Here is a 27,285-nt window from a genome sequence, read left to right as displayed (position 1 = left end):
AATCTTTAGCCTACTTTTAAAAGTTTCGTAACAAAATATTCGTATCATCGGAAAGTCTGCTGAAACCCATGTACCTATCAACATACTAATGATATTAATCATATTTAAATAAATTTGAACGAAAATTGGAATGGCAACACACATCGAAAACATATGAAGCGGCCGATGAGCAAACACTGCACAAGTTGTTGAAATAGATAGTATGGAATAAATATATTACAAGAAAGAGGCATTTGAATGCAATTCATGCCGGTCGGACGGCAATGTTTGTGATGATAGGTGGGTATAAATGTGTGGAAAATACTGTATGTTCTAGATTTGTAACGTGCATGTGTCGGGTTATATCATATAGATCCAAAAACTGTGCCTCTTTGGATTAGTGCAAGCGGCTCGATGGATTTCCGGGTCTGCTTTTGCCTGAGAGGCGCCAACGGACTAGCGAAGCGCGGTGGACACTCAGATCCCGTGCAGAAGCACAGACAAGCACTTGAAGGGAAGGAGGCTAAACATTAAACCTGTTCTTTCCGTTATTATTCAGGACATTACAGCTCATTAGTGCATTTTCAATTCAAGTTATAACTGTTGAAATTATTCTTAGTGTTTCTTATAAATGACTGTAGTTTCAATACGTTGTGCATCTTGGTAAAAAGATTTGCGTTTTTTTCGACGTTTTGTCGGAAGCTGATCATTCACTATTTGTGGGTACAGATGGTCTGAGGAGCTTCGAAATTTGTTCGCAGTATACGTACTACATCATTAACGAAGATATTGCATTCATGTGCATTATGTGAGCACATTTTACGCACAAATTGGTGCGGTGTGAATGGTTGCTTGTCTCTTTATGTGCTCTGCGACTGACTGGTGACCAGTTTAGGGTGTAGTCCACCTTCCGCTTGAAGTCAGTTGGGACAGGATCCATCATGCCTGGGACCCTCATGGGGATAAGCAGTGTTGACAATGGACAGATGGGTGAAATTTCATTCTGTCTTGACAGTAGTCTTTCATGTGACTTGTGACTGATGTGAGCCAGTGGCGGGAGCAAGTACAGAGACATAAAAGCACCAACCATGTGCAAAACCTAAATGTAAATGAAGAGCGATGCAAGCCAATAAACAAATAAATATCCATCCATTTTCGAATCCCCTTATGATCACGAGGGTCATGGGCGTATTGGAGCTGATCCGAGCTGTCTTCGGACAGTAGGAGGGGTACACCCTGAACTGGTTGCCAGCTAATCACAGAACAAATAAACAAAAAAATATAGACCTATTGTCATTACAATATAAACGCGGGATTATTATATTAGATACTTTGTGTGTTGATTTTTAAGAGAAATGACAGAGGAATTATTTTCAATCACAGTTGAACTCATATGTCTTAGTAACCATGATTTTCAGTAACAGAAAATTGAATGAAACAATTAACGGACACCACAGAAGACTGACGGCACCTTTCTGTCTGACCACGGTCTGATTCATGTCACAGTGACTGCAAATTAATCACCGTTTACAAAAGGGAATTCTAACCTCAGGAGGGGATTCAGGTTCATCCAGGATGCTCTTTTGACTGTGGATCTTCTGCATGGTTGCTGTTAAACTGGGGTCCATTGTCATCACGTTGTGACTTGCCACTCTGTCCAGTTTACAATCACTTTTTCTGGAGTCAGTGGTCCTGCACACCTCATAATTGTACACGTGCGGGACAGTCCCAGTCCCCAAAGTATCCGAGTATCGTGGCGGACAATACGGAATGACAGGCAGGTTGGAGTGGTAGAGGACGCGAGACTGTCTCCACCTGTACACTTTGACCGATATGATCAGCAGCAAGCAGGTGATGAAGAGGAAGGAGACCACCGCCAGCGCCAAGACTAAGTAAAAAGTCAGCTGGTCATTGTACTCCTTGTCGTGCATGCTCAAGTCAGTAAACTCTGACAGCACTTGAGGGAAGCTGTCGGCCACCGCCACGTTAACAAGGACCGTGGCTGAGCGAGAGGGCCGCCCGTTGTCCTCCACGACAACAGTCAGTCTTTGTTTGACAGCATCTTTGTCAGTCACTTGACGGACAGTTCGGATTTCTCCGTTGTGGAGGCCCACTTCAAATAGCGCCCTGTCTGTGGCCTTGTGCACTTTGTAGGAGAGCCAGGCGTTCTGGCCAGAGTCCACGTCCACAGCCACCACTTTAGTCACCAGATAGCCCACATCGGCCGAACGAGGCACCATTTCGGCCAGCAGCGAGCCGCCCGTCTGCACCGGGTACAGGACCTGAGGGGCGTTGTCGTTCTGGTCCTGGATCATGATGAGAACGCTCACGTTGCCGCTGAGGGGAGGGGAGCCTCCATCCTGCGCTCTGACGCGGAAGTGGAACTCTTTCAGTTGCTCGTAGTCAAAAGAACACACTGCATGGATTACTCCACTCTCTGCACTAACTGACACATATGAGGAGACTGGCACTCCGTTAACTGAGGAGTCCTCCAGGATGAATGAAAGACGAGCATTCTGGTTCCAGTCAGCATCAGTGGCTTTCAGTGTGAAAATGGAAACACCTGGTGTGTTATTTTCTACAACATAGGCCTCATATGAGCTCCTCTCAAAGACAGGCGCGTTGTCATTCACATCTGAGATGAGTAAGGTGAGAGTGACGCTGCTGGAGAGGGAGGGCACGCCCTCATCAGAGCACGTCACTGTGATATTATACTCAGACGACCTCTCTCTGTCTAAATCATTATCTGTCACTAAACTAAAGAAATTATTTTTGGAGATTTTTAAAACAAATGGAATGTCTTCAGTTATAAAACAATTGACGTTTCCATTTTCTCCTGAATCTAAATCTTCACTATTGATCATAGTAACAACAGTATTGATTTCGGCCCCTTCTGATATCACGTTTGATTTTGACATTATGTTAATTGTGGGCTTGTTGTCATTTATATCTTGCACATCAATAATTAATTTAGAAGAATCGGTGAGTCCTCCATCATCACTCGCAAGTAAATGAATTTGAAAATGTCTTGACTTCTCATAATCTATATTTCCAATTAATGACACCTGGCCGTTGTCTTTATTTATGTCAAATATATTTCTAACGTTATCTTGGGTGTTTGTTATTGAAAAAGATATTTTAGAGTTCAAATCTCCATCCGCATCAGAAGCAGAAACAGTAGCCACAAGTGTCCCTGCAGGTGAATTCTCTGTTACAGTAGCCTTGTATGTGTGCTGTGTAAAAACGGGGGCATTGTCGTTCGCGTCTAACACTGTAACGTGAATCAACATCGTTCCCGACATGCGCGGCTCTCCTCCATCTACAGCCGTTAACACGAGAGACAAATGCTCCTCTTTCTCTCTGTCTAAAGGCTTCTGTAAAACCATCTCCACATTTATATTTCCATCCGCGTGATTTTGCCGTTTCAGAGAAAAATGGTCTCCTGCTTTTAATTCATAATTATGAACGCCGTTAATTCCGACATCTAGATCGGCCGCCCTTTGGAGAACAAATTTTGCTCCCACGGTCGTCGACTCACTTATTTTAAATTTCATTTCATTTTTTTCGAAACTCGGCGCATTGTCATTTATGTCCGTAATCTGCACAGTAACGCTATAAAATTCCATGGGATTTTCAAGAATAATTTCTAAATGCAGCGCACAAAGCGCGGTGTGTGCGCAAAGAGCCTCCCTGTCGATCCTCTCTTTCACAAGGAGGACTCCTTTCTCTCGGCTCAGCTCAATATATTCTTCATTATTCCTGGAATAGATCTTTGCTTTGCCGGAAATCAGACGTCGAATTTCTAGACCTAAATCTTGCGCTATGTTTCCCACGAGAGATCCTCTGCTCATCTCCTCTGGAATAGAATAGCTGGCCTGGCCGTACACTGCGTCGAGGGCAAACAGAGACACAAACAGCAGTACTTGCCCATTCATTGTTCCTTCCATTTCTCCCCAGCGGAGTTCCTCTCTCTTTATATTCCACGAAAAAGAGCCTCTTCACAGTCTAATGTCAAATATAATCCACACTTAGTCAAAGTTGATCGCTTTCAGGGCCAAATACATCAATATATTATCCCCTCATTAGATAAACAAGCCAAATGATCCGTTCGCCTCCGTCGCGTTCTCTCAGTGTTGTGTCGACGTTACATGGAGGCGCAGCTCCAATCCTGCTCCCAATAATCAACTTTCTGGTCTACAGCGTCTCTAAGAGTCCATATTGCAACACTGCAGGATGGAGCAGGGTTTATTAATTTCCCACAAAATGACTGTCGTGATAAATATATTCGGTATGTCACCAACATCATATACATGGGACTCCTAAATCTGTATTTACGCGTAATTTAGCGATATTATTCCCTCCTGCCGCGAGGTGGTAAGTCTCACTTGTACATTATTGTTCACAACTGTAATAAGAAATAAAACGGTACTGAATATTTTCACACATGGCACACAACGTAAAAATCTGTTGATAGTGCACAGAGAAGCGATTGCCTCAGCAACTGCACTCAAACGTGTCTGATGTATTTCACAGGCCCTGTAAAAGACTACGAGTTTATTTGCAAGATTGTGGTAATTTTAGACCTTTACTTTACTTCTTGTTAAGCGGAAGTCTTATTTTGAAAGAAAACGGAAAAGGATGACTGAGGAGACGGTCAAATGATAGTGCAGAACAGACGATTCAGAAAACCTGAAACAGATTCGCGGACGACAGAATTAAGAGTTTAAAAGTACTAAGCCCGGTTGAAAGTGGCAACAAGGTAAATATTTATATAAATATAAAGTACGCAATCACCCCCCCCCCCTCACCCACACACACACACAGCTATTCCTCTTAGCTCCCATTTAACAACGCTATTTGTTTATTCTCCCCACAGCATCTACTGTACGTCGTGCAGATCTAAACATCCTATTGAGGTTTGAAAAAAATGTAAAACCTTTCGGGGTTATTTTCTATTCACAGAGCATATTTTTTTTGTTTGTTTTTGAATGTTTTCTGTCATGATACACAATCACCGAGGACAAATTAACATTGATTGTAGATGTTCCTTTGAAACAGTTTACAAAGAAACATTTTCAATGCATGTAATGTCACTGTGTGAGGAATATATATGAGCAATCGTTGAAATAACACACAAAAAAGGGTGGATTTAAGTTAAAGAAACTATGCAAGCACGGGGAGAGGAAGCCAAACTGCATGTACGGATGTACAAACTAAGACTGGAACACACAACTAGGGACAATGAGGCACATGTGTTAACCACAAATCCAACGTGTTGAAAAACAAGATGTTTCAGTTAAATGAGGTCAAATGTATTGTAGGGTTCCAAGTGCTCGACTAATGGCAATGTTTCACGTTTTTACGTCACCTTTTCAAGAAAAAATATATTCATTTATTATTTGGCAGCACTTTGGGAAGCTATCCGCCATCCGTCCATCTATCCTCATTATTGTGATTATCCTGCTCAGGGTCATAATACGCATACTGTATTGATTGATTACTAATCAGTGATTCTTCACACAAACTGTATATTGTCATCACGTCATTGGTAAACAAATGCTGCAGTTCTGCCAGTGATCATGTGGATGTGAAAAACTCCTTTATGAGGATATGGACAAACACAAACAGTACCAAATAGGCAGCATTCAATTTAACGATTACAGTACTAGAATGCATCGTTCGTTAGGTATGCTCAAAAGATGAAAAGTATATAAGACATCTTGAAAATAAATTTGACAGTACACGTCAAATCTTGCCTCCAGTGGAGAAGAAAATAATGATGCAACTTGAGTTTAAATGTTCAATGGCAAAAAAAGAAATGAGGCTAAAAGTTTAGCTGTCCATGGTGCTGAAGCTCAACTTCAACCACAAGAATATGCTTCTCAGTAGGCAAACTCATGTAAAATTTAAACACCACCCCTCGCCTTTGAAAATTTGCACATGATTGGCGAACTTTGAGAAACTACAATCATGATGACAATGAAGTCAATCACGGACAGAAGAAACAGTCCAAATGAAAATACTGTAAACTAACCTCGAGAGGGGAATCAGGTTCATCCATGATGTTCTTTTCAATGTGCATCTTTTGCACTGTCCCGGTAAAGTGGGGGTCCATTGTCATCACGTTGTGACTTGGAGCTCTGCCCAATTTACAGTCACTTTTTCTGGAGTCAGTAGTCCTGCACACCTCATAATTGTACACGTGGGGTAGAGTTCCTGTTCCCAAAGTATCCGAGTATCGAGGAGGACAATACGGAATGACAGGCAGGTTGGAGTGGTACAGGACACGAGACTGTCTCCACCGGTACACTTTGACCGATATGATCAGCAGCAAGCAGGTGATGAAGAGGAAGGAGACCACCGCCAGCGCCAAGACTAAGTAAAAAGTCAGCTGGTCATTGTACTCCTTGTCATGCATGCTCAAGTCAGTGAACTCTGACAGCACTTGAGGGAAGCTGTCGGCCACCGCCACGTTAACAATGACCGTAGCTGAGCGAGAGGGCCGCCCGTTGTCCTCCACGACAACAGTCAGTCTTTGTTTGACAGCATCTTTGTCAGTCACTTGACGGACAGTTCGGATTTCTCCGTTGTGGAGGCCCACTTCAAACAGCGCCCTGTCGGTGGCTTTGTGCACTTTATAGGAGAGCCAGGCGTTCTGGCCAGAGTCCACATCCACAGCCACCACTTTAGTCACCAGATAGCCCACGTCGGCCGAACGAGGCACCATTTCGGCCAGCAGCGAGCCGCCCGTCTGCACCGGGTACAGGACCTGAGGGGCGTTGTCGTTCTGGTCCTGGATCAGCATGCGAATGCTCACGTTGCTGCTGAGGGGAGGGGAGCCGCCATCCTGTGCTCTGATGCGGAAGTGGAACTCTTTCAGTTGCTCATAGTCAAAAGAACGCACTGAATGGATGACTCCACTCTCGGCACTAACTGACACATATGAGGAGACTGGCACGCCGTGAACTGAGGAGTCCTCCAGGATGTACGAAACACGAGCATTCTGGTTCCAGTCAGCATCACTGGCTTTCAGTGTGAAAATGGAAACACCTGGTGTGTTATTTTCAACAACATAGGCCTCATATGAGCTCCTCTCAAAGACAGGCGAGTTGTCATTCACATCTGAGATGAGTAAGGTGAGAGTGACGCTGCTGGAAAGGGAGGGCACGCCCTCATCAGAGCACGTCACTGTGATATTATACTCAAACGACCTCTCTCTGTCTAAATCATTATCTGTCACTAAGCTATAAAAATTATTTTCAGAGGTTTTGAGAATAAATGGAATATTTTCATTGATAAAGCATTTTACCATTCCATTGTCTCCCGAATCCAAATCTTCGGTATTGATAACAGTAACAACAGTATTGATTTCTGTGTCCTCTAATATCACATTTGATTTGGACATTATGTTAATTTCTGGTTTGTTGTCATTTATATCTTCTACATCGATAATCAATTTAGAAGAATCCGTAAATCCCCCAACATCACTTGCAAGTAGTTTGATTTGAAAATGTTTTGAATTTTCAAAATCAATATTTCCAATTAACGAAACCTGGCCGTTTTCTTTGTTAATTTCAAATATATTTCTAACGTTATCTTGGGTGTTTGTTATTGAATAAAATATTTTCGAGTTCAAATCTCCATCCGCATCAGAAGCAGAAACAGTAGCCACAAGCGTCCCTGTAGGTGAATTCTCAGTCACAGTAGCCTTGTATGTGTGCTGTGTAAAAACAGGAGCATTATCGTTAGCGTCTAACACTGTAACGTGAATCAACATCGTTCCCGACATGCGCGGCTCTCCTCCATCTACAGCCGTTAACACGAGAGACACCTGCTCCTCTTTCTCTCTATCTAGAGACTTTTGTAAAACCATCTCTACGTTTTTATTTCCATCTGCGTTATTCTGCATCTTAAGAGTGAAATGATCCGCTGGTTTTAATTCATAATTTTGTAGGTCGTTAATTCCGACATCAAGATCTAGAGCACCATCGAGAGCAAATTTAGCTCCGACGGTCGCCGACTCGCTTATTTTAAAATTCATCTCGTTTTTTTCAAATTTCGGCGCATTGTCATTTATGTCGGTAATCTGCACAATAACACTGCAAAATTCGATAGGACTTTCCAAAATGATTCGGAAATGCAGCGCACAAAGCGCGGTGTGTGCGCAAAGAGCCTCTCTGTCGATCCTCTCTTTCACGAGGAGGACTCCTTTCTCTCGGCTCAGCTCGATGTATTCTTCATTGTTCCTGGAATAGATCTTTGCTTTGCCGGAAATCAGACGTCGAATTTCTAGACCTAAATCTTGCGCTATGTTTCCCACTAAAGATCCTCTGCTCATCTCCTCTGGAATGGAATAACTGGCTTGGCCGCACACTGCGTCGAGGGCAAACAGAGACACAAACAGCAGTACTTGCCCATTCATTGTTCCTTCCATTTCTCCCCAGCGGAGTTCCTCTCTCTTTATATTCCACTAAAAAGAGCCTCTTCACAGTCTAATGTCGAATACAATCCACTGTAAATTGACGTAAATAGCTTTTAAGGCCAAAATATGTCTAATTGTGTCGACAAGCACGTCAAATAATCCGTTCTGCTCCGTCGTGTTCTCTATCTGGTCGACGGTAATAGATACACAGCCGCAGTCCGCCTCCCAACCATCAACTTTTCGGTCTACAGCGTCGCTAAGAGTCCATATTGCAACATTGCAGGACGGAACAAAACTAATCACTTTCTTTCCCCAGCACATGACAAAAAGAGAGAGAGAGATAGAGAGACAGATATCTTTACAATTCAGTATACGTGGAACGTACAGTATGTCTCAACGACTGCTCACAAACATGGCTGACAGGTATCACCGTCATTCTATAACAGTTTACCAACGCAAATTGATGTTTATCTAATTAGCATCGGTATGCGTGTTTGTTCTCCCAATTGAACAACAATATTGTGATTAGTTTCTTTTCCCTGCAGTGCAATCACGTCACGCAGCTCAAAATATATGAACACATTTGAACAAATTCCGTCACATTTTGGGATTATTTTCATGAAGTGAGCAGAATTCCTCTCATTGGTTGTAAATGTTCCTTTGAAACTGTTTATCAAGAAACACGTGGCGCATATGGGATTTTGAAACTGGAACAGGGGTGTGGACAGAGCCCAAGTTTGTCTGTCTGTTTGTCTATCATTAATACTGGACACGTATGTAACTCATGCACCTAACTGGGTATGTTTTTAACTGAATAATTCCTTAAAAGTAAGCATTTTTCAGTGAAGAAATGTTTTCAACGCATACTGACTCTTTTGTATTGTAGTCACATGTCTTGGCGTTTACAACGAAATAAACTGCATGAAAATCGCTGAAAAGTTCAGCAAATTATGATTTTTGTCAGTGTGCTCATGCACAAGGTCTCAATAGAAATAAATGAGGTGGAGGGGCGGGACCATCGAGGGACTCCCGGCTCAAGATGGCGGCTTCGTATTATCTGCGGGCAAGCAGCTCAAAAGGTGTACGTTGTGTCTCATTTTCATACAGTACATATCTGGCAGTAGTGAATTCAGCGGCAGAAGAATGCAAGATTGCTAATGACTTACTCGCTCTCAATGAGCCCTTGCAGAAACACTTGAAAGAATAAACTTTTACATAAAATACAATTGTAAGTATTTCGAAACAACAACAACAAAAATAACCCTTTAGCACACATCCAAACATTATCTTGTACGCTCAAAATATTGTCACGGAAAGGGGTAAATTGATGCTGGAATTCCCAGCATGCCGAGTATGTTGAGTAAATAGTTACCAAGAATGACTGTTTTTGTTCATTCTAAATGTTCATTATTTCCTAGTAGTGACAGACTTGTGTTCACCCACTGTCCACCGCTTTTATTAAATTATTGTTTACTGACTGTTCGTGGATTTCATTTAGCACCGTGACTTAGTTGTCTTTAAAATCAGTTGTCTACATTTTTTTGTGCGAATTGTGTAAATTACTGTAACTACAAGTAATTAAAAGGAAGCAACTTGTGTGTGTGGTGTTCAAATCTTACTATCATGTGGTCATGGTTGTCGCTAATGCTGTGGATTTATCTAAAAAAATAGATGGATTCTTACGTTGCCAAAGTAGGGTTAGATGTTGGGAAATCATCATGTGCACCATATCTGCGCCTATGAAGAAACAATTGTACTGCATTGTCACTGTATAAGGGGTTAATTGGTAGTCATTTAAAAACACTACGGAATTTAACAAATGTGGGTTGAAATCTGCAACATCAAAGACAAAATACGATGTTAGTGAATAAATATGATTCCTGGGCCCCACAATCAGATCAAATCTGAAATACTAAAGTAATTTGAGTCCTATCTGAGAAATCGATAACAGGCAACCAGAGCCAAAGTCCCAATCATGCATTGTTTGGGACGGTATATCTATCTAGTATGTATCAATCAAGCTAACTACACCCCCGCAAATGTTGTTTAATTAATTCAATTTTATTTTGTCAGGTGGCTGCACACAATACAATCAACTGGATTGAGATACATTTTTTAAAGTAGATGTGTAGAAAAAAAAATATCTGGATCAAATTGATTTTATGTCATACAACCACTAGACTAAATAAAATTCAGTATATTCAACACATTATTTTTTTCAGGGGATAGATTAGGTGACATATAACAAGTCCGTCAGTCTAAACATTTAATACACTGCTTGCCCTCATAGTTTTGCAGGGAATTGGAGCCCATCACAGCTGACTTTGGACGAGAGGCGGCTTACACCTGGGACAGTTTGACGGTCAGTCATGTCACATTTACACAGTTAACCACTCACACTCACTTTTATACACGTGCAGGTTTGAGATCCAGTTAACCTAAGAAGCATGTTTAGGGAATGTAGGAGAAAACCATACAAGCATGGGGAAAAAGAGCAAACCCCATGTCAAAATGTTAGAAATAAGATTTGAAAATTAATCAATACTGACAGCTTGGCAGATGTGCGAACTACAAATTCACCATGGTGTGAAAAAAAGAGATTCTTGAGGTAAATAAGGTCACAAGTATAGTTTTCAGTGCTCTATCCATTGCAGTCTAGAGTATTTACTCCGTCCAATCTATGCATTTTCCAAACCACTGAGCAATTTTAGGGGCACAGGCAAAAGGAACGGACTGACTTCAAATCAGTTACACTTCACACAAAATGCACATTGTTATCACTTCATTGGTAATCACATCCTGCATGCCAGAAAGAGATTAGTGGGGATGGAAATAAAATATTTATGAGGGTATGAAAACAAATGTCCCCAATGGGGCAGCAGAGGGTTTTTTTTTCCATGTAACTATTTTGAGATTGCAGTTCACATACATACAATAATAGATGGTAGTAAAGGCGACTAAAATATGAACTTGACAGCACTAAAGTTATATAGCAACAGTCCACTGATATTAAAAATAATGATACAATTAGAATTTTAATTATTCAACAGTGGAGAACGAAATGAGTACATGGGTAGCTCTCCATGGTGCTGAATCTCCACTTCCCTTCCCCTGCATATTATTCTCAGTAAGGAACTGAAATCAATGAGAATTGAAACATTGCCTCTCATATTTTAACATTTATCCTTGATGGAAATCATAAGAGTATTGTAGACCTAAGAGATACTATATTGCGCCCAGAAAATAGGTCATTAACTAAAATGATACAGAGCACTCCACAGGACAATGTTACAAACTAACCTCAAGAGGGGAGTCAGGTTCATCCAGGATGTTTTTTTCTCTGAAAGGCTTCTGGGTGGTCCCTGTTGAACCCGGGTCCATGACCAGCACGTTGTGACTAGCAGCTCTGTCCAATTTAGAGTCACTTTTTCTGGAGTCGGTGGTCCTGCACACCTCGTAATTGTACACGTGCGGGAGGGTCCCTGTCCCCAAAGTATCTGAGTAACGTGGTGGATAATACGGAATGACAGGCAGGTTCGAGTGGTAGAGGACGCGAGACTGTCTCCATCGGTACACTTTGACCGATATGATAAGCAGCAAGCAGGTGATGAAGAGGAAGGAGACCACCGCCAGTGCCAAGACTAAGTAAAAAGTCAGCTGGTCATTGTATTCCTTGTCGTGCATGCTCAAGTCAGTGAACTCTGACAGCACTTGAGGGAAACTGTCGGCCACCGCCATGTTCACAATGACTGTCGCTGAGCGAGAGGGCCGCCCATTGTCCTCCACGACAACAGTCAGTCTTTGTTTGACAGCATCTTTGTCAGTCACTTGACGGACAGTTCGGATTTCTCCGTTGTGGAGGCCCACTTCAAACAGCGCCCTGTCGGTGGCTTTGTGCACTTTATAGGAGAGCCAGGCGTTCTGGCCAGAGTCCACATCCACAGCCACCACTTTAGTCACCAGATAGCCCACGTCGGCCGAACGAGGCACCATTTCGGCCAGCAGTGAGCCTCCCGTCTGCACCGGGTACAGGACCTGAGGGGCGTTGTCGTTCTGGTCCTGAATCAGGATGCGAACGCTCACGTTGCTGCTGAGGGGAGGGGAGCCTCCATCCTGCGCTCTGACGCGGAAATGGAACTCTTTCAGTTGCTCATAGTCAAAAGAACGCACTGCATGGATTACTCCACTCTCTGCACTAACGGAAACATGTGAGGAGACTGGCACGCCGTTAACAAAGGAGTCCTCCAGGATGTAAGAAAGACGAGCATTCTGGTTCCAGTCTGCATCACTGGCTTTCAGTGTGAATACGGAGAGACCTGGTGTGTTATTTTCAACAATGTAGGCCTCATATGAGCTCCTCTCAAATACAGGCGAGTTGTCATTCACATCTGAGATGAGTAAGGTGAGAGTGACGCTGCTGGAGAGGGAGGGCATGCCCTCATCAGAGCACGTCACTGTGATATTATACTCAGACGACCTCTCTCTGTCTAAATCATTATCTGTCACTAGGGTATAAAAATTATTTTCAGAGGTTTTGAGAGTAAATGGAATATTTTCATTAATAAAGCATTTTACCATTCCATTGTCTCCCGAATCCAAATCCTCTATACTAATAACAGTCACAACAGTATTGATTTCGGCCCCTTCTGATATCACATTTGATTTGGACATTATGTTTATTTCGGGTCTGTTGTCATTTTCATCGAGTACATCGATAATCAATTTACAAGAATCTGTGAGTCCTCCATCATCACTCGCAAGTAAATGAATTTGAAAATGTCTTGACTTCTCATAATCAATATTGCCAATTAACGAAACCTGGCCATTTTCTTTATTTATGTCAAATATGTTTCTCACGTTATCTTGGGTGTTTGTTATTGAATAAGATATTTTAGAGTTCAAATCTCCATCGGCATCAGAGGCAGAAACAGTAGCCACAAGTGTCCCTGGAGGTGAATTCTCAATCACGGTAGCCTTGTATGTCTGCTTTGTAAAAACGGGAGCATTGTCGTTCACGTCTAACACTGTAACTTGAATCAACATCGTTCCCGACATGCGCGGCTCTCCTCCATCTACAGCCGTTAACACGAGAGATAAATGCTCCGCTTTCTCTCTGTCTAAAGGCTTCTGCAAAACCATCTCCACATTTATATTTCCATCCGCGTTATTTTGCCGTTTAAGAGCAAAATGGTCTGCTGGTTTTAATTCATAATTATGAACGCCGTTAATTCCGACATCTAGATCCGCCGCCCTTTCGAGAACAAATTTAGCTCCGACGGTCGCCGACTCGCTTATTTTAAATTGCATTTCGTTTTTTTCAAAACTCGGCGCATTGTCATTTATGTCTGTAACCTGCACAGTAACACTATAAAATTCGATAGGACTTTCCAAAATGATTCGGAAATGTAGCGCACAAAGCGCGGTGTGTGCGCAAAGAGCCTCCCTGTCGATCCTCTCTTTCACGAGGAGGACTCCTTTCTCTCGGCTCAGTTCGATGCATTCTTCATTATTCCTGGAATAGATCTTTGCTTTGCCGGAAATCAGACGTCGAATTTCTAGACCCAAATCTTGCGCTATGTTTCCCACTAAAGATCCTCTGCTCATCTCCTCTGGAATGGAATAGCTGGCCTGGCCGTACACTGCGTCGAGGGTGAACAGAGACACAAACAGCAGTACTTGCCCATTCATTGTTCCTTCCATTTCTCCCCAGCGGAGTTCCTCTCTCTTTATACTCCACTAAAAAGAGCCTCTTCACAGTCTAACGTCGAATATAATCCACTCGTAATCCAAGCAAATGGTGTTCGGGTCCAAACGTCTGGATTTTTAATTTGACACGCACGTAAAATTATCCGTTCTCCTCTCGTCGCGTTCTCCCTTGTCTTGTGGCGGTTGCAGGGAGGCGCAGCTCCCAGGCTGATCCTACTCAGCAACTTTTTGGTCTACAGCGTCCCTAAGAGTCCATATTGCAACACTGCAGGACGGAACAATTTAGAATCACCACTTTTCCCCAGCGCTCGCCCCCCAAAAAAATCATAATAAATAATCTAATCATAATACACATGAAACCTACTGACTAAATTGCCGTAGACAAATATTATTGACATATAGCAATCACTCTATACGTTTCAAAATGCAAAATATTTCATTAGCCAATTTGTAGTACCCATTTAACAACGATATATATTTTTTAATTTTCCCCACTGCACCACCTCGTGTATCTCTAAACATAATTTGACACGTTTTAAAAGCATGAACACAATTTTAAATATTTTTCATTAACTGGGCATAATACAGTTTTTTTCGAACATGACTCACGAACAGGGGTAAATTCATACTGATTGTACTGTACATGCTCCTTTAAAACTGTTTACAAAGAAACCTCATCAATGTATTGTGTGATGCATTCACCGGCAGTCATTTCAGGAACACTATTTCACGAGTGTTGATAGAAGTTTGCAATGTCAAAGGTAAAAGTAAATGCACATCCTGCGCTCCACAATCAGTCTTCCCTGGATAGAACTATGACGACAAGACCGTTCGCCACCGTTGCCTGCGTGGCGGTAGCGCTACGTCGATGTTGAGAAAATGAAGCAGTTGAGCAAGGCAAGTACTCAAAAACAACAACGTCACAATCCTCTTAAATTGTTTCAACAAGTTGCAACCAAATGATGATTTGGAAAGCATAATAATGCTGGAGGAGTATGCACGGGCTGCGTATCATTAGCAATTTAGCCGCTAATAACTAGCCGTGCATCTTCCGAACCAAAGCAGCAATCAGACGAGTCATCTTTTGCTCATGCTTCAAACAAATCAAATGATTGCCGGTCCGCAAAAAAAACAAAAAACAAAAAAAAAAAAAAAACGAAAAACGTGTACTTATTTGAACCGGTCCACTGCACAAAAAAAAAAGAACAAAACTTTCGTAACACTACTGTACATGGCTATGTATGTAGATATTATTTAATATTTTGCAAATGTAATACAATGTCAGATTTCAAAATTGATCTGGTTGAAAATGGTAACAAGACTTGTACAAAGGGAATTATGTCAAAGAAAGAACTGAAATATGTTGAAGTTCAGTAGCGAAAACAAATGAAAGACCACCAAGGCCAAAGGACCATTCATGCAGTTTTTGGGATTAGCGAGAACACTATAAATAGATTAAGACACAAAAAAACCCCACAATTGCATCACCCCAACCATTATATTCAGCTTGTGCTCATTAGGTTTGCAGGCAATTGGAGCCTATCCCAATTGACTTTGGACAAGAGGCGGCTTACACCTGGGACTGTTTGCCGTTCAATCGCAGGTAACGTTGAAACAAACAACCATTCACCCTCACGTTTATATGTAGGGGTATGGATATTACCTTGAGGGAACCAAAGAAGCATGTTTTTGTATTGTGGGAGAAAACCGTGCAAGCCCGCGTAGAACAAGTAAAGACCATGTAAAATGCTTGAGGTAAATAAGATCACATGTACAGGATATGCTATTCAGTGCTCTGACCTTTGCAGTGTTTAGCATATTTGATTCCATCCATGCATTTTCAACACCGCTTTTATTGTACTGACTATTTATCACTAACACTTCACAAAAACTGCACATTGTTTTCATCTCGTTGGTAATCAAACCCTGCCATTCTGATAGTGATTGATGGATAACAACTTTATGAGGGTCTGGATGAAAACACTAGATCACATAGATCCAGCATTTTGAATGCAGCAATTTTGACAATCGTTCAAGTCTATTCAATAAGTGATTGTGTTAAAGGCAATTTGAATATGAAGTTGACAGTCCGAAAGTAAGATGGTTCCAGTCTATTGAAATGGAAAATGATCACATTTCAGTTCCTTCTAAGTATCAACAGTGAATAAAGGAATGAGTCTAAATGGTAAGCTCTCCGTGGTGCTGAATCTCCACTTCACCACAACTGCGGGTACTTTCAGTGAGTAATTGAAATCAAGGAAAATTGAGAGACCGACTCTCATATTTTAACATTTATACTTGATGGAAGTCAAAAGATTATTGTAGACCTTAGAGCTACGACATTGCTGACAACAAATAGGTAATTAACCCAAACGAGAACAAGCACTCCACATGAAAAAGATGTAAACTAACCTCGAGAGGGGAGTCAGGTTGATCCAGGATGTTCTTTTCATTGTGTATTTTATGCATGGTTGCTGTGAAACTGGGGTCCATCATAATCACGTTGTGGCTTGCAACTTTGTCCAATTTACAGTCACTCTTTCGGGAATCAGTAGTCCTGCACACCTCGTAATTGTACACGTGTGGGAGAGTCCCTGTTCCCAAAGTATCTGAGTATCGAGGTGGACAATACGGAATGACAGGCAGGTTGGAGTGATAGAGGTCGCGAGACTGTCTCCACCTGTACACTTTGACGGATATGATCAGCAGCAAGCAGGTGATGAAGAGGAAGGAGACCACCGCCAGCGCCAAGACTAAGTAAAAAGTCAGCTGGTCATTGTACTCCTTGTCGTGCATGCTCAAGTCAGTGAACTCTGACAGCACTTGAGGGAAGCTGTCGGCCACCGCCACCTTCACAATGACCGTGGCTGAACGAGAGGGCCGCCCGTTGTCCTCCACCACAACAGTCAGTCTTTGTTTGACAGCATCTTTGTCAGTCACTTGGCGGACAGTTCGGATTTCTCCGTTGTGGAGGCCCACTTCAAACAGTGCCCTGTCGGTGGCTTTGTGCACTTTATAGGAGAGCCAGGCGTTCTGGCCAGAGTCCACGTCCACGGCCACCACTTTAGTCACCAGATAGCCCACGTCGGCCGAACGAGGCACCATTTCGGCCAGCAGCGAGCCGCCCGTCTGCACCGGGTACAGGACCTGAGGGGCGTTGTCGTTCTGGTCCTGGATCAGGATGCGAACGCTCACGTTGCTGCTGAGGGGAGGAGAGCCGCCATCCTGAGCTCTGACCACCAAGTCCAGTTGATTAATTTGCTCATAATCGAACGATCGAACGGCACTGAGAACACCAGTTTCAGAATTCAAAGAAACAAAAGTTGAAATTGGACTGCCAGTTATCTGTGTATCTTCCAACAGGTAAGAGATTCTCGCATTTTGATTCCAATCAGCGTCTCGGGCAGAGACAGCAAATATGGAAGTGCCAGGCGAATTATTCTCTGCAACATAAGCTGAATAAATATTTTTATTGAATAATGGTGCATTGTCATTCACATCTGATATTTTAAGATGTAACTTGGTTGAGCTAGAAAGTGGAGGCGCTCCGAGATCACTGGCTGTAATCGTTATGTTATATTCTGAAACAGATTCTCGATCCAAATATTGATCTGAAATCAAATTGTAATAGTTTGTTAAAGAAGTCTCTAGTTTAAAAGGAAGTTTTCCATCAATGGAACACTTTATTTGCCCATTTCTGTCAGAATCAATATCTTTTATGTTCAGAACTGCAACTGTTGTCCCAGGTGGTGAATCCTCAGACAGAGGACTTGAAAATGACATTATATTAATGACCGGGGCATTGTCATTGATGTCAATAACATCAAATATAACTTTACTGGTTCCAGTCAGCCCACCTTGATCCTTTGCCTCCACCCTCACTTCATACTTTCTGTCCTTTTCAAAGTCTATTTGACCAGACACGTAAATCGTGCCAGTGTTTTCGTCAATATTAAATATATTGGCAGCACTTCCTTTCATTTTTGACAAACTGTAAGTCATGAGTCCATATGAACCACTGTCAGCGTCTGTAGCATTTACAGTTATTATACTCTTCCCCTTTATTGTGTTTTCCAGAACAGTGGCCTTATACACCGACTGGTTAAAGACAGGTTCGTTGTCATTTGCATCTAAAACGTTTATTTCTATATTTACAGTACCCGATCTCTGTGGTGTTCCTCCATCAACTGCAATTAGTTTCAAAGAAAAACGGGGCCGTTGCTCTCTGTCTAGAGGCTTCTGCAGCACCATTTCAACATATTTACTGCCGTCTGGATTTGCATGCTGATTTGGGATAAAATTGTCGTTTTTTGACAAAATGTAATTTTGCAACGCATTTTGCCCCACATCTTGATCCTCCGCACTCTGCAAAGGGAAGCGCACCCCGACTGTAGCAGATTCACTTATTTCAAATACGAGAGCCTTATCTTTAATTGGAAATATGGGAGCATGATCATTTATGTCCAAAACCTCAACAATTACCCTGTGCAGCTCGATTGGGTTTTCTAAAATGATCTCAAAGCTGAAGCTGCACGGCGTCACATCTCCGCAAAGCTGCTCCCGGTCTATTCTGTCATTGACAACCAGGAGCCCTTTGTCTGTTTTCAGCTCCGCGTACTGGATCTTTTCTCCCGTCACAATGCGGGCGCGTCCAGAAACGAGTCTCTTAATATCCAAACCGAGATCCTGCGCCACGTTTCCAATCACGGACCCTTTTTTCATCTCCTCTGGAATAGAATAACGAATCTGACCACCTACCGTGGTAATCAAACGAAGCAGAAACATCAGCGTTCCTATTTTCCACCTCCGCCCATAAAACAACCTCCGTATTGTGCAGGAGAACGAGATATGTCCGTGTATATCCATGATGATAAAAAATAAATAAATCAATCTTATGGCCTGGTGATTGGTAAATAATCTGTTCCCTGCTCACATCACCTCTTGACAAGAATGTGATGCGGAGATCGGTGCTGTTTTTTTGCCCTCAGAACCAACAAAAGAGAAAATCTCCTCCAGTGCCTCGTCACGAAAGGGAGGACTGCATGACGACAACACACGGAAAATCATTCCCAAGCCAACAGCGTCTCTTAGAGTCTAAAACGTGTAAGAACGAGTGAGGCACAGCAGGAAAAAACCCCCATTGACACTCATCACCCTGTAGGAAAAATGCACTTTAGCCTTTCCGGTGTATGAAATGATTTCCAGAAAATGTTGTGCCCTACCCAGGAACCGATACAAAATGGCTTTCAATACAAATACGGTCAAAATTAAGAACGTCTTTGCAAACAATGGACACAACAACAACAAAGCGTACTCAGTAAATAATCATGAGCATTTATAAAATATGATAGTTATTCGTCAAAGTTCAAAAGAAGACCTGAAAGGGATGCATCAACTTCGGTGCATTTTTAATACAAATACAGTCAAAATTAAGAACGTCTTTGCAAACAATGGACACAACAACAACAACAAAGCGTACCAAGTAAATAATCATGAGCATTTATAAAATATGATAGTTATTCGTCAAAGTTCAAAAGAAGACCCTGAAAAAGATGCATCAACTTCGGTGCATTATTATTATTATTATTACTAGGAATAGTAGAAGTTTATCTTAGCCTTTTCCGAATGTGTCAAATATTTTGCATAATATTGTTATTATCATGAATTAAAAGTACTGACTTCGTCAACTACTATTTTTTTAAACACTCATTTATTATTATTATTATTTTTAAGCAGTCTTCCAACAATGCTGAACTCTTAAGTCAAACTGGGCAATTGTGGAGTGATTGATGAAGTCAAAAAGAAGCCTGTCCAAAACCTTGGACAACTACAATGCAGTTTAAAGATTGGAACATCAAGGCAACGTCAAATGTGAATTTTTGTCAAATGCTTCAAGAGATCAAAGCTGCATATTATCTTTGCATGTTAAAATATTCTGGTATTTTTCATTTTAACTTACCAATTTCAGATAGAGTGAAACGTTTGTTTAGAGTGAGCCCGCATCCACAGTTTATCCACAAGTGGTTGTATAGGTGGACTAAATAGGTTACAAAATGTTGTAGACTAGTATACGTATTTACTGTTGAGACTTTTATTTTGAAGAGAACTTCATTTCGAAAGACAGGCATGCAAGCATATAGCGTTCCCACAACTTTTGATTGCTATTATTTGACTGAGACAACGTTTTACAATGTGGACTGTATGACTAAAAGACAAAAATATATTGTGTTAAATGTAATCGCATATTGTATTAAGACCATTTGTACAAGTTTTATTTGTCATTTTATAGTCTTTCTAGTCTAGTTCTGTACATAATGATTTTACTGAAACTGCCCTGTTCATCACAAAATGGCTAATTTTGCAAGTTTTTTTACACACAATTTTGATATGGAATTAAACGGTAGTCTCTACATTAGGATCTGAAATTGCCATTTCAGTTTATAGTGTGAACGTTATTTTCTTAAAAGTAGTTTTGGTAAGTCACATGTGAAACTTGATGACAGGTGAGAACTGATGAGAACCCTTTCTTCTTATACTGGAAATGGTGGACATATTTACTTGAATAAAACTGAGAAATAGTGGTGAAATATTGACTCACCAAGGTTGACATCTGTGAAAGGTTTCCTGACAGTTCCTTTTTCACATGCGGCATGTCTGCATCAGCTCCATCCACACTCACTAAACTTTGACTCATGGCTTGCATATTTTTCATGTCACTTTTTCTGGAGTCGGTGGTCCTGCACACCTCATAATTGTACACATGTGGGAGGGTTGCCGTTCCCAAAGTATCCGAGTATCTTGGTGGACAATACGGAATGACAGGCAGGTTGGAGTGGTACAGGACACGAGACTGTCTCCACCGGTACACTTTGACCGATATGATAAGCAGCAAGCAAGTGATGAAGAGGAAGGACACCACCGCCAGCGCCAAGACTAAGTAAAAAGTCAGCTGGTCATTGTACTCCTTGTCGTGCATGCTCAAGTCAGTGAACTCTGACAGGACTTGAGGGAAACTGTCGGCCACCGCCACGTTCACAATGACCGTAGCTGAGCGAGAGGGCCGCCCGTTGTCCTCCACGACAACAGTCAGTCTTTGTTTGACAGCATCTTTATCAGTCACTTGGCGGACAGTTCGGATTTCTCCGTTGTGGAGGCCCACTTCAAACAGCGCCCTGTCGGTGGCTTTGTGCACTTTGTAGGAGAGCCAGGCGTTCTGGCCAGAGTCCACATCCACGGCCACCACTTTAGTCACCAGGTAGCCCACATCTGCCGAACGAGGCACCATTTCGGCCAGCAGCGAGCCGCCCGTCTGCACCGGGTACAGGACCTGAGGGGCGTTGTCGTTCTGGTCCTGGATCAGGATGCGGACGCTTACGTTGCTGCTGAGAGGAGGGGAGCCTCCATCCTGCGCTCTGACGACCAAGTCCAGTTGTTTAATTTGCTCATAATCAAATGATCGAACGGCACTGAGAACACCACTTTCAGAATTCAAAGTAACAAAAGTCGAAATTGGACTGCCAGTTATCTGTGTATCTTCCAAGAGGTAAGAGATTCTCGCATTTTGATTCCAATCAGCGTCTCGGGCAGAGACAGCAAATATGGAAGTGCCAGGCGAATTATTCTCTGCAACATAAGCTGAATAAATATTTTTATTGAATAATGGTGCATTGTCATTCACGTCTGATATTTTAAGATGTAACTTGGTTGAGCTAGAAAGTGGAGGCGCTCCCACATCAGTGGCTGTAATTGTTATGTTATATTCCGAAATAGATTCTCTATCCAAATTCTGATCCAAAATCAAATTGTAATAGTTTGTCAGAGACATTTCCAATTTAAAAGGAAGTTTTCTTTCGATTGAACATTTTATTTGTCCATTTCTCTCTGAATCTTCATCTTTTATGTTCAAAATTGCGATTGTTGTACCAGGAGGTGAATCCTCAGACAGAGGACTTGAAAATGACATTATATGAATGACTGGAGCATTGTCGTTTATGTCAATAACATCAAATATAACTTTACTGGTCCCAGTCAATCCACCTTGATCTTTTGCTTCCACCCTCACTTCGTATTTTCTGTTCCTTTCAAAGTCTATTTGACCAGACACGTAAATTGTGCCACTCTTTTCATCCATGTTAAATATATCTGCTGCACCCCCTTTCATTTTTGACAAACCGTAAGTGATGAGTCCATTTGAATCACTATCAGCATCTGTAGCATTTACAGTAATTATACGAGTCCCCTTCGGTGTATTTTCAACAACGGAGGCTTTATATTCGGATTGATTAAATATTGGCCGGTTGTCATTTGCATCTAGCACATTTATTTCTATATTTACGGTACCCGATCTCTGTGGTGTTCCTCCATCAACTGCAATTAGTTTTAAAGACAAACGGGGCCGTCGCTCTCTGTCTAGAGGCTTTTGGAGCACCATTTCAACATATTTACTGCCGTCTGGATTTGAATGCTGATTAAGGATAAAATTGTCGTTTGGTGACAAAATGTAATTTTGCAACGCATTTTGCCCCACATCTTGATCGTCTGCACTCTGCAAGGGAAACGGCACTCCAACTACAGCGGATTCACTTATTTCAAATTTGAGAGCAGTATCTTTATTTGGAAACTCTGGAGCGTGATCATTTATATCTAAAACCTCAACCATGACTCGATGCAGTTCTAACGGGTTTTGAAAAATGATCTCGAAACTGAAGCTGCACGGCGTCACATCTCCGCAAAGCTGCTCCCGGTCGATTCTCTCACTGACAACCAGGAGCCCTTTGTCTGTTTTCAGCTCCACGTACTGGATGTTTCCTCCCGTCACGATCCGGGCCCGTCCAGAAATGAGTCTCTTAATGTCCAAACCGAGATCCTGCGCCACATTTCCAATCACTGAGCCTTTCTTCATCTCCTCGGGGATAGAATAACGAGTCTGACCACCTACCGTGATAATCAAACGAAGCACAAACATCAGCGTGCCTAGGTTTCGCCTCCATCCATAAAACAACCTCCATTTTGTACACGAGAAAGGCAGGGGTTGGCTATTTCCCATGATGACCTAAAAAAGAACGCTGATATGTTTTGGTTAAATAAGCTTTCTCTGATGGCTGCTCACCAAGTCGCCGTTGACGTGCAAACAAACGTGCGGTGCACAGCGTTGTTCTTTCACCCCCCCCCCCCCCCCCCTCACCGCTAACAAAAGACAGAAAATCTCCTCCAGTGCCTCGTCAAGAGGGAGGACTGCATGACGACAACTCACGGAAAATTATACCCAAGCCAACAGCGTCTCTTAAGAGTCTAAAACGTGTAAGAACGAGCATTGCGCAGCAGACAAACTGACACACAAAGCTGCAAGTGAATTCACGAAAAGTTCTTCCGAGAGGGAAATATGAACAAACAAACAAAAATGTTCAATTGGCCTACTAAGCAAATAAATACCAAGAAAATTAATTCAAAGTAAACGAAACCTTTGCAAAAAAATGGAGGACAAAAAAAACAACACAATGGAACAAACTACATTATCATTCGTAAACATCATACTACTAAAACGATAATGTAACAGACATCAAGAAGCATTTATAGAAAAAAAACGAAGCATAGTAGTGAATAAGAACAACACCAATGCATTATTATTATTATTATTATATTATTATTATTATTAGAACTATAGTATTTTTCTTAATGTTGATTTGAAATAAATTAAGAGCATGAACAATATTTGCCCAATATTCATGATGAAAGCTTTTCAAATATTGTAACAATGCACTGCCAGGCTGGCTTCATTTAAAGCGTGTGAATCAAATGGAAAACTGTTCCAACACCATGGACAGCGACATTGCAGCTGAAATACTGGAATCTCACGAAACCGTTCAATATTTATCAAAACTGTGCATCTTCTCATCAAAATAATATTGGAAGGTTCTTTTTATATGGAAAATTTCTTTTAATTTAAAATAGTTAAGTTATATGATTTGAAACATTTTAGCTGACAATATTATTTGTTATCAAAGATTTTAAACGATAAACTTTTTTTTTTTTTTAAACCCGTGAAAATACACACCATTCCGACAACTTCCTGCCGCTGTTTGGTGGACGCATGATAAGCGCAATTGACAAAAATGTTGATTGTTGTATTTTGATAATTAAGAAAGATAGAAACTTGTGTGAAAGTTAATTAAGTGCATATAGCACTTTCTTAATTTCCACTAGTCATGTATTTTATATTCCATTATTTTATTGCAATTGTCTTGTTCCTCCAAAATGTCTACATGGTCTTATTTATCTTGTGTAATTTTGCTGTTCATATCATATACTCTGAAATCCATGTATAGCATGTATTTATTTTCAAATTACGTGAATCATCAAAGACTAGTATTGGAACATGAACTTGCTTGCTTTGACTTCTATTAAAGTGGGTTGTGACTAACCACGTGAAACATTTGGATCTCAAGGTAAGACCTAATGAGAACCCCTTGTTCTGAGCGGTACCTTAGAAATTGTGGATATCTGTTGATTGTGTGAGAGAGAAAAGAATCCTGAAACACTTGACTCACCAAAGTTGACATCTGTGAGCAGTTTCCTGACAGCTCCTTGTTCATATGCGGCATGTCAGCATCAGCTCCATCCACACTCACTAAACTTTGACTCATGGCTTGCATATTCTTCATGTCACTTTTTCTGGAGTCGGTGGTCCTGCACACCTCGTAATTGTACACGTGCGGGAAAGTCCCTGTCCCCAAAGTATCCGAGTAACGTGGTGGATAATACGGAATGACGGGCAGGTTGGAGTGGTACAGGACGCGAGACTGTCTCCACCTGTACACTTTGACTGATATGATAAGCAGCAAGCAGGTGATGAAGAGGAAGGAGACCACCGCCAGAGCCAAGACTAAGTAAAAAGTCAGCTGGTCATTGTACTCCTTGTCGTGCATGCTCAAGTCAGTGAACTCTGACAGCACTTGAGGAAAGCTGTCGGCCACCGCCACGTTCACAATGACCGTAGCTGAACGAGAGGGCCGCCCGTTGTCCTCCACGACAACTGTCAGTCTTTGTTTGACAGCATCTTTGTCAGTCACTTGGCGGACAGTTCGGATTTCTCCGTTGTGGAGGCCCACTTCAAACAGCGCCCTGTCGGTGGCTTTGTGCACTTTGTAGGAGAGCCAGGCGTTCTGGCCAGAGTCCACGTCCACGGCCACCACTTTAGTCACCAGGTAGCCCACATCTGCAGAACGAGGCACCATTTCGGCCAGCAGCGAGCCTCCCGTCTGCACCGGGTACAGGACCTGAGGGGCGTTGTCATTCTGGTCCTGAATCAGGATGCGAACGCTCACATTGCTGCTGAGGGGAGGGGAGCCTCCATCCTGCGCTCTGACTCGGAAATGGAACTCTTTCAGTTGCTCATAGTCAAAAGAATGCACTGCATGGATTACTCCACTCTCTGCACTCACGGAAACATGTGAGGAGACTGGCACGCCGTTAACAGAGGAGTCCTCCAGGATGTAAGAAAGACGAGCATTCTGGTTCCAGTCTGCATCACTGGCTTTCAGTGTGAATACGGAGAAACCTGGTGTGTTATTTTCAACAATGTAGGCCTCATATGAGCTCCTCTCAAAGACAGGCGCGTTGTCATTCACATCTGAGATGAGTAAGGTGAGAGTGACGCTGCTGGAGAGGGAGGGCACGCCCTCATCAGAGCACGTCACTGTGATATTATACTCAGACGACCTCTCTCTGTCTAAATCATTATCTGTCACGAGGCTATAAAAGTTCATTGTTGAGGTTTTTAAAGTAAATGGTATGTTTTCGTTTATGAAACAACGAACATTTCCATTTTCTCCAGAGTCTTTGTCTTCTATATTTATCATTGTAACAACTGTATTGGGCTCTGCATTTTCTGCAATAATATTTGACTTTGACATTATGTTGATTGCCGGCTCATTATCATTTATGTCTTGCACGTCAACGATGATTTTGCATGAATCCGTGAGCCCCCCTTCATCATTTGCCAAGACATTTATTTGATAGTTTCGAGAATGCTCAAAATCAATTTGCCCAATTAATGTCACTTCACCTGTTCCCTTGTTAATTTCAAATATTTTTCTAATATCATGTAGTGCATCGCTTATAGAATATGATATTTTGGCGTTGGAGCCCTGATCTGAATCAGTGGCAGACACGGTTGCCACGATTGTTCCTAAAGGTGAATTCTCAGTGACAGTCGCCTTGTATGCGTGCTGCGTAAAAACGGGAGCATTGTCATTCACGTCTAACACTGTAACATGAATCAGCATCGTTCCCGACATGCGAGGCTCTCCTCCGTCTACAGCCGTTAACACGAGAGACATCTGCTCCTCTTTCTCTCTGTCTAAAGGTTTCTGTAAAACCATCTCCACATTTTTATTTCCATCCGCAATATTTTGGAACTTGAGAGCAAAATGATCCGATGGTTTTAATTCATAATGATGAACACCGTTAATTCCAACATCAAGATCGACAGCCTTCTCGAGAACGAATCTTGCTCCGATGGTCGCCGACTCGCTTATTTTAAAAGTCATTTCGCCCCTGTTGAAGGTTGGCGCGTTGTCATTTATGTCAGTAATTTGAACGGCAATGCTGTAAAATTGCATGGGGTTCTCTAATATAACTTGAAAATGTAAAGCGCAAGGCGTCGTCTGTCTGCACAGCGCCTCTCTGTCGATCCTTTCTTTCAACAGGATGACTCCTCTCTCTCTGTTCAACTCCACATAATTCTCGCCATCTCGGTTATAAATGCGCGCTTTGCCTGCCAGCATACGTTTAGTCTGCAAACCTAAATCATGAGCTATGTTTCCAACGAGAGATCCTTTGGGCATTTCCTCCGGGATGGAGTAACTGACCTGTCCGAACCCTGAACCAACGCAGAGAGAAAAAATGAAGAGCAGCACTTGCCTATCCATTGTTCTCTATTCGACTGTTTCCTTGCAAAATTCAGAGTGAGTTCATCCAATGAAATTAATTCCCGTTCCCCATGGCGGTCATGAATCCCTCTGCTTTGTATCCAAATATAAAAAGGGTAAGTCCCGACGTTGAAATTGCGCTGTTTACAGGAGCGTGATGGCTCCGATGCTCGTTCTTTGTCGCTGTCTTTTTCTAACATATCCAAATAACATGGGAGGTTGCAGCACGCAACATCTCACAGCCAGCCG

The 27,285-nt window shown here is 42.1% G+C and overlaps 1 protein-coding gene across 34 annotated transcripts in view; it reads right to left on the bottom strand.

Annotated features, from left to right (window-relative positions):
* The window catches only part of LOC147208464 (protocadherin gamma-C5-like), a 231,170-nt gene that overhangs the window by 74,804 nt on the left and 129,081 nt on the right, over positions 1-27,285 (bottom strand). For 2 of the 34 annotated variants that reach the window (XM_086135596.1, XM_086135802.1), the window contains exon 1: positions 6,014-8,575. The exons of 26 other annotated variants lie outside the window; for them this stretch is intronic. In XM_086135596.1, coding sequence (XP_085991722.1) covers positions 6,014-8,413 — 2,400 coding nt within the window. In that variant the 5' untranslated portion in view covers positions 8,414-8,575. Of the gene's footprint in view, positions 1-1,526; positions 4,167-6,013; positions 8,576-11,701; positions 14,264-16,519; positions 19,048-20,705; positions 23,254-24,654; positions 27,130-27,285 lie in introns of those variants that run through there. 6 more of the 34 variants (XM_086135696.1, XM_086135836.1, XM_086135492.1 and 3 more) reach the window with 6 other exon arrangements.

The sequence above is a fragment of the Hippocampus guttulatus genome, chromosome 2, assembly GCF_054856545.1.
Source record: "Hippocampus guttulatus isolate MCC_2025c chromosome 2, RoL_Hgut_1.0, whole genome shotgun sequence".
Classification (NCBI taxonomy): Eukaryota; Metazoa; Chordata; class Actinopteri; order Syngnathiformes; family Syngnathidae; genus Hippocampus; species Hippocampus guttulatus.
This window is presented reverse-complemented; position numbering and strand designations above follow the sequence as displayed.